This window comes from Desmodus rotundus, chromosome 13 (genome assembly GCF_022682495.2).
Source record: "Desmodus rotundus isolate HL8 chromosome 13, HLdesRot8A.1, whole genome shotgun sequence".
NCBI lineage: Eukaryota > Metazoa > Chordata > Mammalia > Chiroptera > Phyllostomidae > Desmodus > Desmodus rotundus.
The window spans coordinates 83,869,445-83,887,592 of NC_071399.1; the positions used below are offsets into that span (position 1 = coordinate 83,869,445).

The following is an 18,148-nucleotide window of genomic DNA, read 5'->3' on the forward strand; positions in this document are numbered from 1 at the left end:
TCTGGAAAGTGGGAAGTCCAAGATCAAGGTGCCCATAGATTCATAATTTGGTGGAGAGTCCATTATCTGGTTCAGGGACAGCCCTACATTCTCTCTGTGTCCTCACCTAGCAGAAGGGGCAAGGGAGCTCTCTGAAATCTCTTTTATAAAGGCACTAATCCCATTCATGATGGCTCCACCCTCATCACCTAAGCATCTCCCAAAGGCTCCGCTTCCCAATACCATCACGTTGGAGAGGAGGTGTCAACATATGGATTTTAAGGGGAACACAATAGCATGCGACTTGATATAGCACGTGAAAGCCTGGCAGCCAATCTGAATGGGTCTCAGAACACAGGACACATGGTACCGTGTTTTATTTGTCCATGCTTTTTGCGACAGTGGTTAGTTTCTCTTAGTACACTGTGGCATATTCCTGATGCAATTCCATCTTACCAGCTCTCCCTGTACCTCTGCTTTTTATTATTTCATTTTATTCTACTGTTGTTTCATCTCTTTTGGTAATCACCGGTTTGATAACTGAGTTATTGTGTGGTCTTTTGTAACCCAATTAAAAACTATAAGATTGGGGTTTGGGGAGATACTTTTATTGGTATATTTTATAATTAATTATATATTGATATTGTCCAGTATTATATTTAGGCTAATTATAAAATGTAATTACTGGTATATTCAAGGTGGTCGACTGCTACCTAAAGCTATCATTTTGAAATGTGACATTTACTTGCTGACTACTACAACCACCCTTACTTTGTGGATGAATTATTTTCTGTTCTTTCTGTGGAGAAATTGAGTTGGAAGCATCAGCTACTTAAGTAAGAAAATAAAAAGTCCCATAGCGAAGTCTTTAAAAATAAGATGATAAACAAGAGATCCAAGATGGTGGCAGAGTAGGTGGAAGGTACACTCACCTCCCCCCAGGACCAACCTGAAATTACACCTAAATTTTAGAACAATCAACCTGAATAACCAACTGCAAACTAGCAGTATGGAGTTTCCTCAAAAAAATTAAAAGTGGAACTGCCTTATGACCCAGCAATGCCACTTCTGGGATTTATCCAAAGAAGCCTGAAACAATTCAAAAGACTATGAGCACCCCTATGTTCATTGCAGCATTATTTGCAATCTCCAAGATTTGGAAGCGGCCCGTGTCCATCAATAGATGAGTAGAAAAAAAAGCAGTGGTATATTTGTACAGTGGAATACTACTTGTCTATAAAAAAAGGGAAATCTTACCCTTTTCAACCTCATTGATGTACCTAGAGAGTATTATGCTAAGGGAAATAAGCCAGTCAGGGAAAGACAAACACCATATGGTCTCAGTCATACATGAAACCTAATGAACAAAATAAACCAGCAAAATAGAAACAGACTCATAGATACAGAGAACAGACTGACAGCTGTCAGAGGGGCAGAGGTTTGGGGGGCTGGGTAAAAAAGGTGAAAGGATTAAGCAGAAAAAAGTCACAGATGCAGAGAACTGTATGGTGGTTACCAGAAGGAAGGGGGAGTGGGGGAGGTACAAGAGGGTACAAGGGGGGACAAATGGTGGTGGAAGGAGACTTGACTCAGGTGATGAACTCAAAATACAATATGCAGTTGCACTATAGAATTGTACACCTGTAACCTGTATAATTTTATTAACCAGTATCATCCCAATAAATGCAATAAATAAACAAAGGTGATAAAAACAACAGAAGATAGTTGAGAAGATGATCTCATAATTATTTTCATCAGTTAATACTGTCCATGACTTTCCCACTGGCTAAATGAGGTTTGAGAATTTAGGGGTTAATCATAAAATGTTTTACTTTTTATTTTTGAACATGCTAGGAGACCTGAGGATTGTCAGGCTTCCCTTTGGGAATTTAGCCTCTCTTTGGAGTAACTGGTACATTATCTATTCATTTGTCTTCTGGAGGAAAAAAAAAAAAAACCCTGAAAAAAAATAATGAACTCACGATGGGAAATTGTTTTCTCAGTAACACATTTCATTTTTTCTATCATTAGTGGGTTACGAATGACTGTGGAATAAAATCAGAAAATGCTATACATGTTTATCCTTCTTTATTTCTGTACTTTTTAAGGTGTTTGATTCTAAGAAATGCATTTCTTTAAAACAAGTGTGCTGTGTGTAATGCTCACTGTTGACCAGCCATTATCCTTGGAAAGCTAAATTGGGTTTGAAAGCTAAATTAGTGTGTAAACCAATCCTTAGGTTAGTTTCAATGCATTAAGCTCATTTACTCTCTGGAGCAGATGGACGAACTGTTATAACATGAATACTAAGCTTTTCCATCCTTTACCTCTGCTTTTGTTGCAGAAACCCTTGAAACTCTCATCAGACAAGCAGAAAATTACACCAGTATACTTTTCTGCAACACCTACAGGAACATGGCCTTAGAGGCTGCTGCTTCAGTTCAAGAGTTCTTCACTGATGTAGGGCTCTATCTATTTGGTGCAGATGTTAATCCTGAAGAGTTTGTGAACAGATTCTTTGACAGTCTTTTCCCTCTAGTCTACAATCATCTCATTAACCCGGGTGTAATGGACAATTCCCTGGAATACTCAGAATGCATCCGGATGGCTCGCCGGGACATTAGTCCGTTTGGTAATATCCCCCAAAGAGTGGTGGGGCAGATGGGGAGGTCACTGCTGCCCAGCCGCACGTTTCTGCAGGCCCTAAATCTGGGCATTGAAGTCATCAATACCACAGACCATCTGCACTTCTCCAAAGAGTGCGGCAGAGGCCTCCTGAGGATGCAGTACTGCCCGCACTGCCAGGGCCTGATGCTCAGTAAGCCCTGCATGGGGTACTGCCTCAACGTCGCGAGAGGCTGCCTGGCCCACGTGGCGGAGCTGGATCCACACTGGCATGCGTACCTCCGGTCATTGGAAGAGCTTTCAGATGCCATGCATGGGACGTATGACATAGAACACGTGCTCCTGAACTTCCATTTGCTTGTTAATGATGCTGTGATGCAGGCGCACCTGGATGGACAAAAATTATCGGAACAGGTAAGCAGCCACTCCATATTTACTGCCTGACTTTTTAGGACTCAAAGACGAGCCATATACATAAGGCTTGTCGATTAAAAGCACATGATTATGCACTTGGAAATTATGGAAGCTTAACAAGATTAACTTTTTTCTTTCCCTGTTCTGAGGCCAGAACTCAGCAAACCTCAGTGAAGCACGTCACTTTAGTATCTCAAAGGATTAGAATCATCATTGTGCTTGTGTTTTATAAGTAAGTTTTAAACAAAACTTTGTCATATGAAATCTTTGATAGATTTACAATGAGCATTCTTTTCTTTTAAGTAAATTGGTTTCATATCAAACAGTCCTATGACTATCTTGATACGTATCAATTGTTACTAAAAAATTGCAGATTCTTTTCTAAATGAGAAAACTGAGATTCTCTTTTTAACATGATGACAGAAGGAGAAACTGATTTTAAATTCCTTGAAAATGGATTCATTAATATTTATTTCTGCCAACTTCAAAGTGATTTATAAGCTGTTTATCAAGCTTTGATAGCCAGTTCACACATCAGTGACTTTAACAAATTCAAAATAAAGTGCTGGAAAGGCAGCAAATAATGACTTTCTCACATTCCAAAACAATCTCTAAGATCAGTATTTCCAAGTCTAGTTTCAGTAAATACATATTTCCACTTTAAGAAATCCATAGAGGTATGTGATGTATCATATTTCTGTTGGATGAATTTCAACTGGAAAAAAATGTTCTCAATTTCCTGAGAAAATCAAAAGCATTTTTGATTTAAACCATTAGAGAAACACATGCCCGATGATATCTGAGTCCTTCATCCTTTTGGAAATTTGCCCCTTGCAAATGTGGGTCAAGGGGGCTGGGGGGTGGGAAGAAGTCCTATTTGACCCTGTGATAACCTCTCCTGTGGTTGAAATGATTGTCAGTGGTGAGGGCCAATCAAGTCCCATGTACCTCATGAGGTAAGTCTAATTATTTTTAGGAACATACTAGATAACGAGCTTGCATAACTTTTGAATAAATATTTCATAAGACTTTTAAAATGTTACATGATTAATTTGTGATTTTATCTTTCTGAGAAACATTGTGGTATGAATACCTTGAGAATAGTTACTGATGACCATAGTTCTTTATGCATACCTAATTTCCTAAGTGAGGGAAGTTTGTTAAATACCTTATGATGGCCTGAAGGCCTACAAAGGGAATCTGGAGAAAGACCTCCTAGGAGAGGTCTCCTAGGAGTGGTCCCTCGAGTTTGTGGGCAGCTACCACTGACAAGTTCATGTTTACAGCCGATGAGTATCTGCTTCCTGAACTGCCACACCCGATGCTCCGGAATGTAATGCTTTGAAGACAGGGAATAAGCCTTAGCCATCTGGGACTTCAGATATTTGAAAGCTATTATTCTGCCTCTTGGCCTGATATCTTCTATCGAGGCTATTTACTCCTGTTTTATTCAATTCTTCGATATGTGCTTTCTTTGTAAGATCACTGCTTGAGCCACACAGCTCTGCCTTGCTCTCCCAGAGCACATGCTGAGTCAGGATGGAGTCAGCAGCTTGGAGGGGTCATGGGGATTGAGAACTAATGGACACCAGGCATGGAGCTCTCATTCCCTCACTATCACAGCCAGATCCCCTCCCTCAGTCTGGAGTCTGAAAGGTTCCTGGTTGTGGTCTCAGGCCTCTGTCTGTGAAATGCCCGCTCCCCCCGCTAAATTAAGGAATGGGAGGTTCATTTCCAGAAACTATAAGTTGTTTCTTAATTAATGTTTATGTAGTGTACGCATTTGCTTGAAGTTATTGAGGTTTCTCTGAGCTAACAGATCTCTTCTCCCAATAATATGATCTTTTGTATTTTGCAAATAAGAAAGTGTTAATAATACTTAGTGATTCTTATTAATTTTTCTGAAATAATTTTTCTTGAATTTTATAAATGTGTACCTGTATACATGCATTACTGATATGGTTTGGAAAGATTCTCCTCCACCTTAAATGGAGGCAAATTCTCTCTAAATTGGATAAAAATGTGTTTCTTTTTCTTGATGAAGTTCAGCCAGGTCTTGATCTTTCTTTTGGAGTTTTTACCCATCCCTTTCTACCTGGGTGTGTTTGGAATGCAACAAAGCTTTCTTGGGTGTAGACTTTTCAAATGATTTTTAAGCGTATTGAAAATTCTAGCCTATGCAGTTTGTTTTGTATATTTGCTTAAAAAAATCTTTGTTATATTTTTTCCATTACCATTTAGTTCCCTTATACCTCCCTTCCCCCAGCAATCACCACACCATTGTCCATGTCCATGAGTTTTTTGTTCAAGAATTTGTCAACTGGTATTAAACTCAGCTGCAAAAATCAACAATCCTTTGGATTCATCAATTAAGAGGTTTCTGTTTCTGACGCCGTCCATATATCTAGTTCCAGTTTCCCACAATCCATGTTGTCTTCCCCAGGAATAGCAGCCCAAGGGCTATTCTGTAGTGGGTGTTCACCTACAGGCTTGGTCTGACTACTATTAAGACTTTGCTCTCCAGGCAGATTTTCTGATTTTCTTCTCTCTTTAGCAAATTTGCCCACCCCCCGCCTTCCCTCTTGGAGATTCCTGTGAAAGCAGGCTTATGCTTCTCTGAAGACTGGACTTTTCCTTCAAAGCCTCTGTCAGGCTGTCTGAAGCTGTTCTCCATTTTTCTGAAGCTGTTTGAAGGCTATTTTGGTTGCAGCTACTTGATGTTGAATTTGTTGGATGTGTCTTCTAAGGAGTTAACCTTGCTTGTCGTGTCGGCCATCATCTGAACTTCAATATATTTAGAATTTTCTCCTTTTCATGCTTTCTATAAGCCCAAGTAAAGAACTGTAGCTTTCCAGCTCTTCATTCATGATCTTCACATTTACTGTGTCTTATAGTAGGTTCTCGAGTTTGGATTCAGTATAGTTGATTTAAGGTCTCCAAACTCTCTTAAAAAATGGCAAAACTTCTCCATTTGATGTTTTTCTCCTAGAGGGCAGACACTCCAGCGGCCAGTTCTTTGTCTCTCGTTGAGTAGTAATGGTTTTAAACACAAAACTCCCCCTCTGACTATAAAAACCACCATCTCTTATGGCCTTCCTTCGGGAGCTAGACTTGGGCTGAGCTCCTCTGGCACAGCCACCACTTCTGGGCACGGAGCCTTCTGGATCAGCATCATACCAAGTATTGTTACCAAATAGACCCATTTGGGGAGCCTAGATACTATTATTGAAACAGGCCCCCTCCCCTAGGGTCTTTCTGTACTAGGTTCCTCTTGCCCATTGCCAGGTAGGAACTGTGGCTCTAAATGCCAGAGTTGGGTGAAAAGGAAAGGAACTACTTATTCAAAAGTCATACAGGTTTATAGTAATGGTGGAATGTCACCATTAAAATCCCAAAGTCCCTTTAAAACACCCAGAAACACACATACACACAGTCCTGCCTTCCTCCCTTTGCCCAGTCAGGCCAGTCAGGGGTGCTGTATCTCAGGAAAAGAAATAGAAGCCTGTAGCTCAGCTAACTCCCGATTCCTCCCAGTAATCCCTGCTCCGCTGGGCAGGTCCACGCAGTTCCCAGCACCACCAGCTGTGTCGCTGCTGCGATCTCCAGGTCTTAATCCAAAACTCCATGGCACCTCCTCATGGTCCACCAGCGACAGTCCTTTCACCCCTTTCCTTCCTGTATAGTCTCATGTTGTCCTCGCCCCACATTGAATCTGTGCCTCCTGGTGGCCTGCCTTTAGTTTAAATTCCAGCCTGGAACCTCCTCCGTAAACTCATTTCTGACTCCTCCCACAATCAGCTACAAGTGCAGGCACTTCCTGTATTTTTGGTGTTTCTTGGCTGCTAGAGTTAGTCCGGCAGGTGTGGCCCCATGCTGCGGAGTGAACCCTCTCCACGCTCTAGCTCTAGCACAGGTGTGGTAAGGGGAGCTGCCTCCCAGTTATATCATGGTTCAAAGCCATGCATACCTTTCCCCGGCCAGCCTGCTGTTATTGATATGCAAAATTACTCTCAATGGCCCTGCTCCATGTCTCCCATCCCCCAGACAGGCCTGTGGGAGATATTCTATATTTCCAGACACCCCAAGTCCTGGACCCCATTACAGTATTATGGTATCAGAAGACCCTCCATGGATCCCAAGACCACTGATGATGACTCATCTCAGGTTTCCATGATGCTGTGGCCACAAGAGACCATGTAGCTCTACATTAAGAATTCTACCCAGAACCTCTGTAGTGCCTGGAAATCAGAACAGACCTCAGTACAGGCAGTAGAAATGATAAGAAAAATGGTATCTCCCAACTGTCCCCATGTTTTGACCTACAAAGTCAATTGTCATGTCACAGGACCCGGAGGGAATGGAATAGGCACTGTAGGCCCGACGGGGGAAGGCCAGGTGCTCTGGACAACCAAGGCTTTTCATGGCTGCTCCAAGGACTAAGCAGGGAAATGCCTTTCCACATCCGTAATTTTTGTTATTTGGAAAGTTGTATTATGGACAGTTGGAGGCCCCCAATCCTGGCCACTGATCTTTTTCTTCAATAAACTTTTCATTTTGCAGCTCTGGAGCCCTAACCCAGCCCACAATGATCAGAGAAGACTCTGACTCTTAGCGTCCCCTTGGTTTACGTCCGGCTGACCTTGCATGTGGGTGCGGAAGGGTGAGAGGCAGGGTGATAGGCCCTGGAGAGGGTTTCTACTCACTTCTCTATTTTCACAATTACAACGAAGGAAGATTTTCAAACTCTTCACACGTCAAAACTGTTCAGTCTAACCATGTGATCCGCTCCAGTCCCACGTTCCTCTCTGACCACGCCCGCAGGGCCTGAGTGGATCAGAGGGCTGGCGGCTGGCACGTGTCTCTTAACGGCAGCTACCTTTTCAAACAGGTAGAACCTCCCACTTCTAAAAACTGGCTTGCTCATCGCTTATTCCATTTTCAGCCACTCTCTGCGTTCATTTGGAGACTAGAATAAGCAGATGAGGAGCTCTGCAATGAGGACTGCAATTGTTTCGAGCTTACCCAAGGGAAATGTAAACACTGATAGAAAAGGAAACCCAGGAACGGTGCCTGGTGGGGTGGGACGGGTCCGTGTTAAGATATGCACTGGTCTCTTCAACGATCTTTGAGATCTGTGGCTCTGCACGAGGGGGACAGTCTGATGCGAAGGCGATACCACCTCATTCCATCAGCCAACAGTAGATGTTTGATGCCGGATATCACAGGTCGGCAAGGAGCTGTGCGTTTCCAGGTGACCTTCATGGTTTTAAAAAATGTTATTCTATTTTTCCATTACAGTTTACAGTAAATATTTTTCTTCATTTCAGGTGTGTAGGTGCCCACCTGGCACCATACATACTTATTACAATATTATCGACTATACATTCCTGTGCTGTGTTTTATGTCCCCATGATGGTTTCATAACTACCAATTTGTCCTTCTGAACTTTTACTTTTTCCACCCAACCCGCTCAACCCCTCTCCCCTCTGGCAGTGTTCAACGTGGACGGGCCGAGAGGTTATTGTGCTCAGTGAAATACGTCAAGGTGACCTCCAGGTTTTGATATGGGGAGAGGAAACCTTTATCTTGCAACTGGATAGAGGACTCTCACAAAAATTTGCCATAGTGCCAAAAGTTACGTAGTTACAACCCTCCTCAATGAAGTAGTAACCTAATGAAAATGGGCAGAGGGTTCAGATAGACATTCTCCAAAGAGAGGTATATATAAAACTAATAAACATATGAAAAGATGTTCTACATCATTAGTCACTAGAAAAGATTGTCTACACATTAGTCATTTGAGTCAAAACAATAAGACAATGGGGTACCACTCACACTCCCTAGGACAGCTACAGTGCAAACAATTGAGTGGGAAGCCTTGAACGCTCATACCTTGCTGGAGGAATTGTGAAACGGTGCAGCCATTTGGAAAACAGTTTGGTGGTTCCTCATAAAGTTAAATATAGAGTTAAATATACCATATGACCCAGCAATTCCAGACCAACATGTATACCCGAGAGAATATAATACAAAAACAAAAGGCATGCACAGGTATTCATAGCAGTTTTATTCACAATAGCCAACCTGTGGAAATGACCTAAGTGTTCATCAACTGATGGATGGATAAATAAACTCATTTTTAGCCGTACAATGGAATGTTGTTTCACAATAAAATAGGAATGAATTGCCGATACATGCTACCGTGTGACTGAACCTTGCAAACATTATGCTATGTGGAAAAAGTCATAAAAGTCCACATAGTATATGATTCTGTTCATATGAAATGTCCAGAATAGCAAATCCATTGAGACAGAAAGTCCATTAGCGGTTAGCTGGGTGCTGGGGGAGCGGGGGAGTGGGAGAATGTGGAAATTTCTGCTAATGCCTATGGGATTATTTTTGCGAGAGGAAGTGATAAAATAGTACAAAATTACATAGGGGTGATAGTTATACATTTTTTGACAGGACAATTCACTGAACTGCTTATTTCAAAAGGGTGAATTTGATGGCACGTGAATTGTATAACAATAAAGCTGTTGTAAAAAGTTTTAAGGTATAATTTTGAAAATTGACTCGTACAAATGGAAAACCAGCATATTCCAGTGGATAACACCCATTTATAGCTTTGTTCTTTCTGTTGGCATATGCTTCTTGAGACTTGGGAGCTTAGAGGGACACTGTGTCTTCTAATTGTCATCCAAGCAACACACTAAAAATGTTTTTAGAGATATTTTATCACCAATGTTGCAAGGGACTTCAGAGAAAGATTTGCCCCCTTATATTGAAGGTGTATTTTTCCTCACAGATATTAACTTGTATACCTTGAAAAAATGTTTTGCTCATTTGGGATGTTTCCTGGTCAGGCAAACATGAATAGGTAGATAGCCTCATTCATTTACACGAGTATTTATGCATCTATATTGAGTGCTCATGATAGTGTCCCAGGCAATGCTGGACAGTAGGTACGTACCAGCTGGGTGAGCAGCTGTCCTGCTGGGTTTCACCGTAGACTCCCTTACTGTTCATAACCACTTAGCAAGTCTGCTCTGTTCTCCACACAGAGGTCAGAAAGATCTTCCCAAGTTACAAGATCCATTATGCCTAAAATCCTTCAGTGGCTTCCTGTTGACCTTAGAATAAAATCTAAACGCCTTTGTATTAATCTTCAGAGCTTTGCACGTCTGGCCTTTGCTGCTCACACCACTTCTACTAACGCTTGGCTCTAGCCATGCTGGGTCCTCTCGATTCTCTCAGCACCCAGTCTTCTCTCCCGACTCCTGTCAGTTACATTCTTTTCCAGAAAGTAAGCTATTTCCCAACTGTGTCCCCCCACCCCAAATCTTCATCTAGCCAAGTCCACTGCTGATCTTTGTTTTGGTCACATCTTAGATATTACTCACCCGGCCTCTATAGAAAAGCTTAGCTAACATTGTCGTATCTACAGCTACACCATACCTTTTCCTTGCAGCATTTTGAATACGTGCAGCTATTTAATTATTTGTGTACGTTTTATATTGAACTGTACGTGCCAGGTGGCAGAGACTGTTTGTTGTGCTCACCGTGGTAACCCCACAGTCTAAGGCTTGCGGGCATCTGAGCTCCTTGATGAATCTACAGTAAATCCGGCTGCCTGCATTGCTGGGACTGTCGGCACTGCCTCCCAACTGATTTTTCTGCTCCACCTTTGCCTTATTTGTGTCTCTATGAAAAAACCAAATTCCGCAGCATGATGTCAATGGTCCTCAGTGCCATGACATCGTTAGATCTCACTTATCAATATTGTTTCCCTTTTCTGGACCCCTCCCCCCTTGCATTCATGTTGCAGATTAAATTATGTCACCCATTCCCCTCACTGTCCTGGGGGCTTGAATACTCATCTACTATCTGTACCTCACCCAAAAACCTGGGGGCTTGTCTGAAAACTTACTGGATCTCGTTCATGTTTCATATCCCCAGTGCCTAACAAGGTGTCGGGCAATGTTTGTTAAACTGAAATGACTTCCTGACTTCACAGTAGAAGCTTCTTGATTAATGCACAGAATTAGATTTAATTTCAGGCATTTACAATTTTTCATTGAATATAAAATTACTAACATTTCATGTCTCCCTTGAGAGCACAGAAAGACAGTTGTGATGATGTATTATTCCTTTAATGAACACACAAAATGCTTCCATTTAAACTATTATGCAGATAAATACTCTGGCATTATTAACATTTTATCTACATTTATCTTAGGGCCAGACAAAAATCCCATTTATCAAATGAGATTATTAGAAATAAAGGCAAAACAAAAGTAATAAACATTGAAGGCAAATCTTGGTCAAAGTGCATATAATGTACTCTACCTAGATTGGGGAGTGGTCCTGTACCGTTCCTTCCACTTTCCAATTTTCAGTCTAGGCAGGCAGACATTGGGCATTTGGGCTTCTCCATTTCACATACTAATTTGGCACGAAGGCCACCAGAGCTGTTCAGGGGCTGGAGCAGACTGAGGCAAACTATCAACCTAGATGCCCTTGACTTTCTACAGATGCATTTCTGGTTTACCGAATCTTCATGGTTCGTCTAAGGAAGTTTTAAATTTTTTTAAAGATTTTATTTATTTTTGTAGACAGAGGTGAAGGGAGGGAGAAACAGAGGGAGAGAAATATCAGTGTGTGGTTGCCTCTCATGCGCCCCCTACTGGGGACCCGGCCTCCAACCCAGGCATGAGCCCTGACTGGGAATTAAACTAATGACCCTTTGGTTCGCAGTCATGCACTCAATCCACTGAGCCACACCAGCCAGGGCTCATCTAAGGAAGTTTTAACAATTGCTTTCTGAAGTTCACTAGCGTTCTTTTAGGTGATTTATTCCTAAAGTCACAGAGGGGACCCTTGTGATATCAGCCTGCTAGACCTTATTTGTATATGCCCAAGACAGCCTCTGAGTGCCAGTCATATTTACACAGTTTCTACTTGACACATTCTCTCAAAATGTCCAAAACTTTTCAAACCCACCCATCTAGAACCGAACTCTCATCTTCTCTCCCAAAGCTAGTTACTCTTGGTATCCTCTGGCTCAGTACACCCACTTGGAATCTTAGGACTCATCCTTGACACCTTCTTTACCTCCCACCAAATACCCAGTTCTGATTTCTATTGATTTCATATATAAAATGTATCTCACACATACTTGGGTCTCTCCTTTGTATCACCAGCTGTTATCTTGTTTGGGTGATTGCAGGCTGATGCGTCCTCATTATTTTAATCTCAATCAATCCTCCCACCTCCCTCCCTACATCATCTCCTCTGTCGGGCCACTAGAATAACATTTGGACAACTCAGCTCTGACCACATTTTCTCAGGATATAGTGCCCTCCAATGAGAGCCTTGACAAATCTCTCTTATATGACTCAAGACTCTGTATGTGTGACTTCTAAACATCTCTCAATTCTATTCTCTCACCAGAAACTCCCCTCTGTCTGCAGCCGCCCTGGAGTTCTTTTACAGATTTGGGCCCAACATTCCAACCTCTTGAGAATATTGTATTAAAATGATACAACTAGTAATATTCAAAGGCAAAGTATAAAGATGTTCATATTTGGAATGATATTCTAGCAACAACACTGGAGACAAATAAATATCCAATAATGGGGGAATGTTGAATAAATTTGGACAGAACCACACCATGGAGGATTATGCAGGCTTCACAGATAATGAATTTAAACGGCACCAATTGATATGAACGAATTTTTTATGTGATATTATGGGTTGAGAAAGTGAAATGAATAGAAACACATATAATCGTACTTTATAAAGTATTAAATTCTTACATAGACTACCTTTATGTTTATAAATAGCTTATGTATGTAAATATGTTGGAATGTGTTTTTATGAAAAGGACATAGAAAAAAATTCTTCATGGTTTGCTGTCATCGATTATCTGGGGAGGAAAACACGAGAATGGATGTAACAGGGAGAGTGAGAGTTGGAGGAGCCAGCAAACTAATAGAAAAATCTATGGCATTTCATGGGACTTAGCATTACGATGTGGTCCCATTCAGGGCATATTCTATAAGTGTGTGTGTGTGTGTGTATTCATTCTGTGTGCACACACATGAATCAGACACATGAAATGTAGCATTTGCACGTTGCTATTGACTTCTGGGTGTATTCATGAAATAAGTAACAGTTCAGTGACCAAAGAAAGTTTTTCAGAGATGTACACAACATATTCTCATTTAGAAAATCCAGACAGAAAAAGAATAAAATGTGTGTGTCTCTGCTCGTATGTGTTTATAAAATTGAGGAGAATCTTATAGAAGGTTAGATCTCACCAATTTGCTTTCCCTCTCTGGTCATATCCGCCATTAGGAATGAGTTGCGAATCCTTCCAGACCTTTAAAATCAGACCTTTAATATTCATAAATGAATATAACAATAAAAAGATATGGTGTTTTAATTTGAATAGCATATGTATCTTTACTTATTTTTCAAATTGTTTTTACTCATAATCTGCTTTAACATTTTCCTTTTAGTGATATATACTATTTCAAATCATAATATGCTATGACTATGCAGTCATTAAAAATGATGGATACTAATTTCTAATTTTTCATTATTAAAAATAAATGATTTATCCAATATCCTTCTACATGCTTCCTTGTCCTTAACTGTGGTAGCTTCTTTAGGTGAGATATTCTTAAGTGGGATTGCTGACTGGTAGAGAGTGTAAGAGGTCAGCTTCTTTCCCACACTTGTGCCAGTATACGATACTTTCAAGTGTTTTCTAGTCGGGTGGAGGAAAATTGTGTTTTTAAATTTATAGTTAGTTTCAGAGGTTGATCAGTTTTCATATATTCTTTTGCCATTTGTGCCTTTTTTGTGACTTAGACATTCATATTCATTGTCCATTTACTTTTTTGCCATCAGGCCATTTGTCTTTTTCAACTATTCTGTGTAATCAGCATTTGTGTATTAAATATGTCGAAATCATTTTCCCAGTCCACAGTGTCTCTATGAAGTACCTTCCTAACAATTTTTCTGATGGCGCTGTTTTTTTTACACATGAATGTTACATGGAGTGTTCATTGCAGGTCAGTAGACAGGAAAATTAAGAAAGGCAGAAAAAACTACAGTTCCATTGTGTGGCAAACAGGCAGACACAATGCTCTACTTTGAGTACTGTATGGAATAGGGTATTCAAATTGTCCCTGGAATAGTCATTTGAGTATGGCTAGCAAATGATGTGGTCGAGAAGAAACACTATTTGCATAAATGTGCATTAGCTGTTTGCAGGCAGGGGTGGCTTTGGTAGCTATTAGGAACAACTGAAAACACAGCCGAGCAAAATACTTCCTCCTGTCTGCTCCAAACTGCTTCAGGAAAAACCCTATTGAGATGTACACACCCAATGATTGCAAGTTTGCTAAATAATGTCAAGTTGAGAGATCAAGGCTGACTTAATTTCACAGGTGATATTTTAACTGAGCTTTGCAAGATGATAACATTTAGGCAAGCAGAAAAGAAGACAAGTACAAAGACTGAAAAGTGCAGGGCAACTCTGGATACTATGAGTAACACAGTGTAGCTGAAGCACACAGTGTTTTAAAGTGGAGTGCTGGGAAATTTCAAGATTCCTCTGAAAATCCACATGAAATACTTTATTTTGTACTCATTGGGAAATGAACCAAGGGGACTTTGAATCAGAGAAGCATTGTGGTGGGAACTGTGCTTTAGGAATGTTAATCTGGGAGGGGGACGGAGGGGATTCCAGTTGGGAGAGTGTTGGAAAGAATGTCAGCAAGGAAGTTCTCACATGTTTCCAAGGAATAGCTAATGCAAGCTCTTTCCTGGGGGGGCAGGCGATAGGATTTCCAGCACAGGAAAGAAATGAAAACAAGAAAACATGGGGCCTGATGAAAGAAGAATTCATGCCTTGCTTCGAACGTGTGAAACCTCTAGATGATGTCATTTCTGGAGCATCTTCAGACATCTTCAGCTTTGAAAAAGTGGGGGAAATACAGCCATCTTAATTTATTCTCCTTTTAAAATTTTATCTACTACATTGAAAAATATTTACTTTTACAAGGTAGGCTTCTTTTTCCCTTTGTTGACTGAAATGGTCAGGATTTGATTTTGTGTCTCTAGGGATAGTACTTGGCCTCTCAGAGCCCCCATTCTTAACTCTAATTCCAGGTTGCTTCTCTTCCCTTCTGAGTGGCTTCACACTACCTGAATATGGAGGCTGTATGGGCTGGGTGGCCCCTTTCTTTTCGTGGCAGAGCCCAAGGGTTTGTGGAATGTCAAGGGGTTTAAAATGTCACAAAGCTCAATGATCACATAAGGAAATGTACGCTCCCCCACCCCCGAGAGACCATACGGAAAAACATAACTGAATCAAACTTTGCTTAGTATAACCACATTAATATCTACTGTTTAGAATTCTATTCCATCTCCATTCCATCAGCCTCAGGCTAGGATTTCTCTCTCTTTCATTTTTCCTTTTTACTAATGATTCAAGGTTTGTCTAAGACCGCCCCCACCCCCGTCTGGTTCCCAGTGATTTTTCTTCAGGCTCCTATGCAACTTACTGCTTATAACATTCTTTTGACACATAGCTTACACCCCACTGAGAGATTACTTCAACTGCATTCAAGTTAACTTTATTTATCAATTTATTTTTATCACTGGAAATCCTCTCTATCTAGATGATCAATTCCTCAAAGACAAGAAATTAGAGACTTGGCAAACGTCTTTCAGGTCTAGATTTTATTGCCTTTTTCAATAAAAAAGCTTTCTTTGCATAGTTAAAAGAAAAACAATTCCTACATATAGAGATTTTTACAAAATTCCACCACTGCCCTGTTAAGTGTCCATTTTCCAAAGTCAAAAGATGAACAGGGCTTATAGATTATTTGCTTAAAGTCGGACTGCACAACCAGTGGTGTGACCAGCCTCCTCGGGTGCTGTAAGCTGCCGTAACCCTCAACTCCCCTGTCATTAAATACCGATAGTCTGATGGCCAGGGGCGACTCCATTATGCTTTGCTCCCCCTTTTATATCATGGCCATCAGGAATCCAAGACTCTTGGATTGTCCAGAAATATTAGTCCAGCCTGTACATGTGGTTATCTGACCCTCTCTCTACTCCTGCCCGCCCAGCCCCATCACCGGTATGTGTACCATCTCTGAGCTCTGCGGTTCACATATCTCTCGGTGGTCATTCCCTAATGGTCCAGCTCATTTACCCTGTATTTCTAATCCCAGGATCATTTTATCTCATGGAAATGTTCAACATATTTACTCTCGAGAATATATATATATATAGTGTGTGTGTGTATATATATATCTCTATATCAATATATGTATATCCCTTCTTTCTCTCCTTAGCAGGATCCAGCTTCTCCAATGCATGTGCACTTAATTCTCATCAGCCATGTGCAACTGCAGAAGTTGTGGGGGGGCTCCGCCCACGAAGCCCCCCTGGCTGCCACAGATGAGAATAAGTCTACCAAAACATGATCTGCTTGGGGAGGAAAGGTGGCAGATCTCTCAAAGGAGAAGAGCCAGGAACCTGTTCCTCAGCAGGCTTTTATTGGGTTTAATTTGAAGAGGAATACAGAGTATATATCCACACACACAGAGACACACACAAGTAAAGCTCATCAATCATTATCAGGCAGAAATGATCAAATAATAGATAACATTCAAAGAACTCAGGGCTTATTCTGAGTCAAGGTCAGATAGTTAAAGGGCCATAAAACTTGGGGAACAAACTCATTCCATGCATGTACCCGTATCAGAAAATTGAGGGTATTAGCAAAGTAGGTTTCATAGGATTTTATATATTCTTTCTTAGGCCTGATCGCCCCAGGGAACCCACCCTTTCCAGCACAGGGCTGCACCCACCTCTGGCATTGCTTCAGGCTTAAGTCAGGGAGGGCAAGTAAGGCAGCCAAGAGATTAGGAGACTTCTTGCAGACAGAATGAGGACTCAGGCTATGTCAAAGCCGAGGTGCGAGGGTCCATCACCCCCTTTTTCTATAGCCCCCCAAGTCCTTCCCTGAGGGCCTCTTTGTGACCATGCCTGTCTTAGGTCGTCCCTCCCTTGAGGAATCTTACCCATCATTGGCTAACCAGTCATGCACTGGGGGCCAGGCAGGGTGAAGTAAAGGGGGCAGAGGCAGTGCCCCTGCCAGAGATAAGCTTTGTCTCCTTAGTGGCTTATGGTCCCAAGGTCTCTCACTCAGCCTTAGCCATGGGGGTTTACAGCTTCTGAAACCAGTCAGGGCGGTTCCCAACACAGAAGTAAAGGCATCCCAAACTCAGGTTACTTGTTGAGATAACATGCCTCCTTGGTGGCACTCACACACTTTGAAAAATGGCTCACTTGTTTAGAATAGAACCTTCTTGGATCAAATGATCTGAAACATGGTCTCTACCATTAACCGTGTAATTATGTTTTAATAGCTACTGCCATAAACCAGAACAAAACAAAGCAAAACTTACTAGACTGCATGCCTTCCCTAGGCTCTGCCCCATAAACCTGCTCTCCTTTCCTACAATACTCTGTGAAAGATTTGGGTATTTCAGTCCTTGCTTTCATTGTTTTGATTTCTTATACTCCCAGCAATCACTGTGCTGTTTGCCACTCTTCTCCATGTAAACTATACTTCCACAAGTCATTTCTCACAACATGATTTTTATCCATATTTTCTATGACTGTCAGTCACTTTGAATGTCATTTTCTCTTTTAAAAAAAAAACCTCTTAATGAATGGGCCTTGTGAATATTATGCTATGTGAAATGTCAGTCAGAAAAAGCTAAGAACATATGATTTCACTCACATGCAGATATGAAACTGAAACTCATAGACACAGACAACAGTATGGTGGTGACCAGAGGGGAGGAGGGTGGAGAGGTAGTAAAGGGCAAAGGGGGACAAATATGTGGCCATGGAAGATGATTTGACCTTGGGCAGTGGGCACACAGTGCAATATACAGATCATGTATCATAGAGATGTACCCTTGAAACCTATATAATCTTATTTACCAATGATCCCTCAATAAATTAAATAAAAAATGAAAATTAAAGAAAACAAAGATACTGCATAGAGAAAAAATTAAAAAGAAAACACCCTCTTCAT

General features: G+C 41.1%; 1 protein-coding gene across 2 annotated transcripts in view; it reads left to right on the forward strand.

Moving 5' to 3' along the window:
* The window catches only part of GPC5 (glypican 5), a 1,144,217-nt gene that overhangs the window by 220,405 nt on the left and 905,664 nt on the right, over positions 1-18,148 (forward strand). For both annotated transcript variants that reach the window (XM_024567049.3, XM_045201452.2), the window contains one exon: positions 2,324-3,018. In XM_024567049.3, coding sequence (XP_024422817.1) covers positions 2,324-3,018 — 695 coding nt within the window. The remainder of the gene's footprint in view (positions 1-2,323; positions 3,019-18,148) is intronic.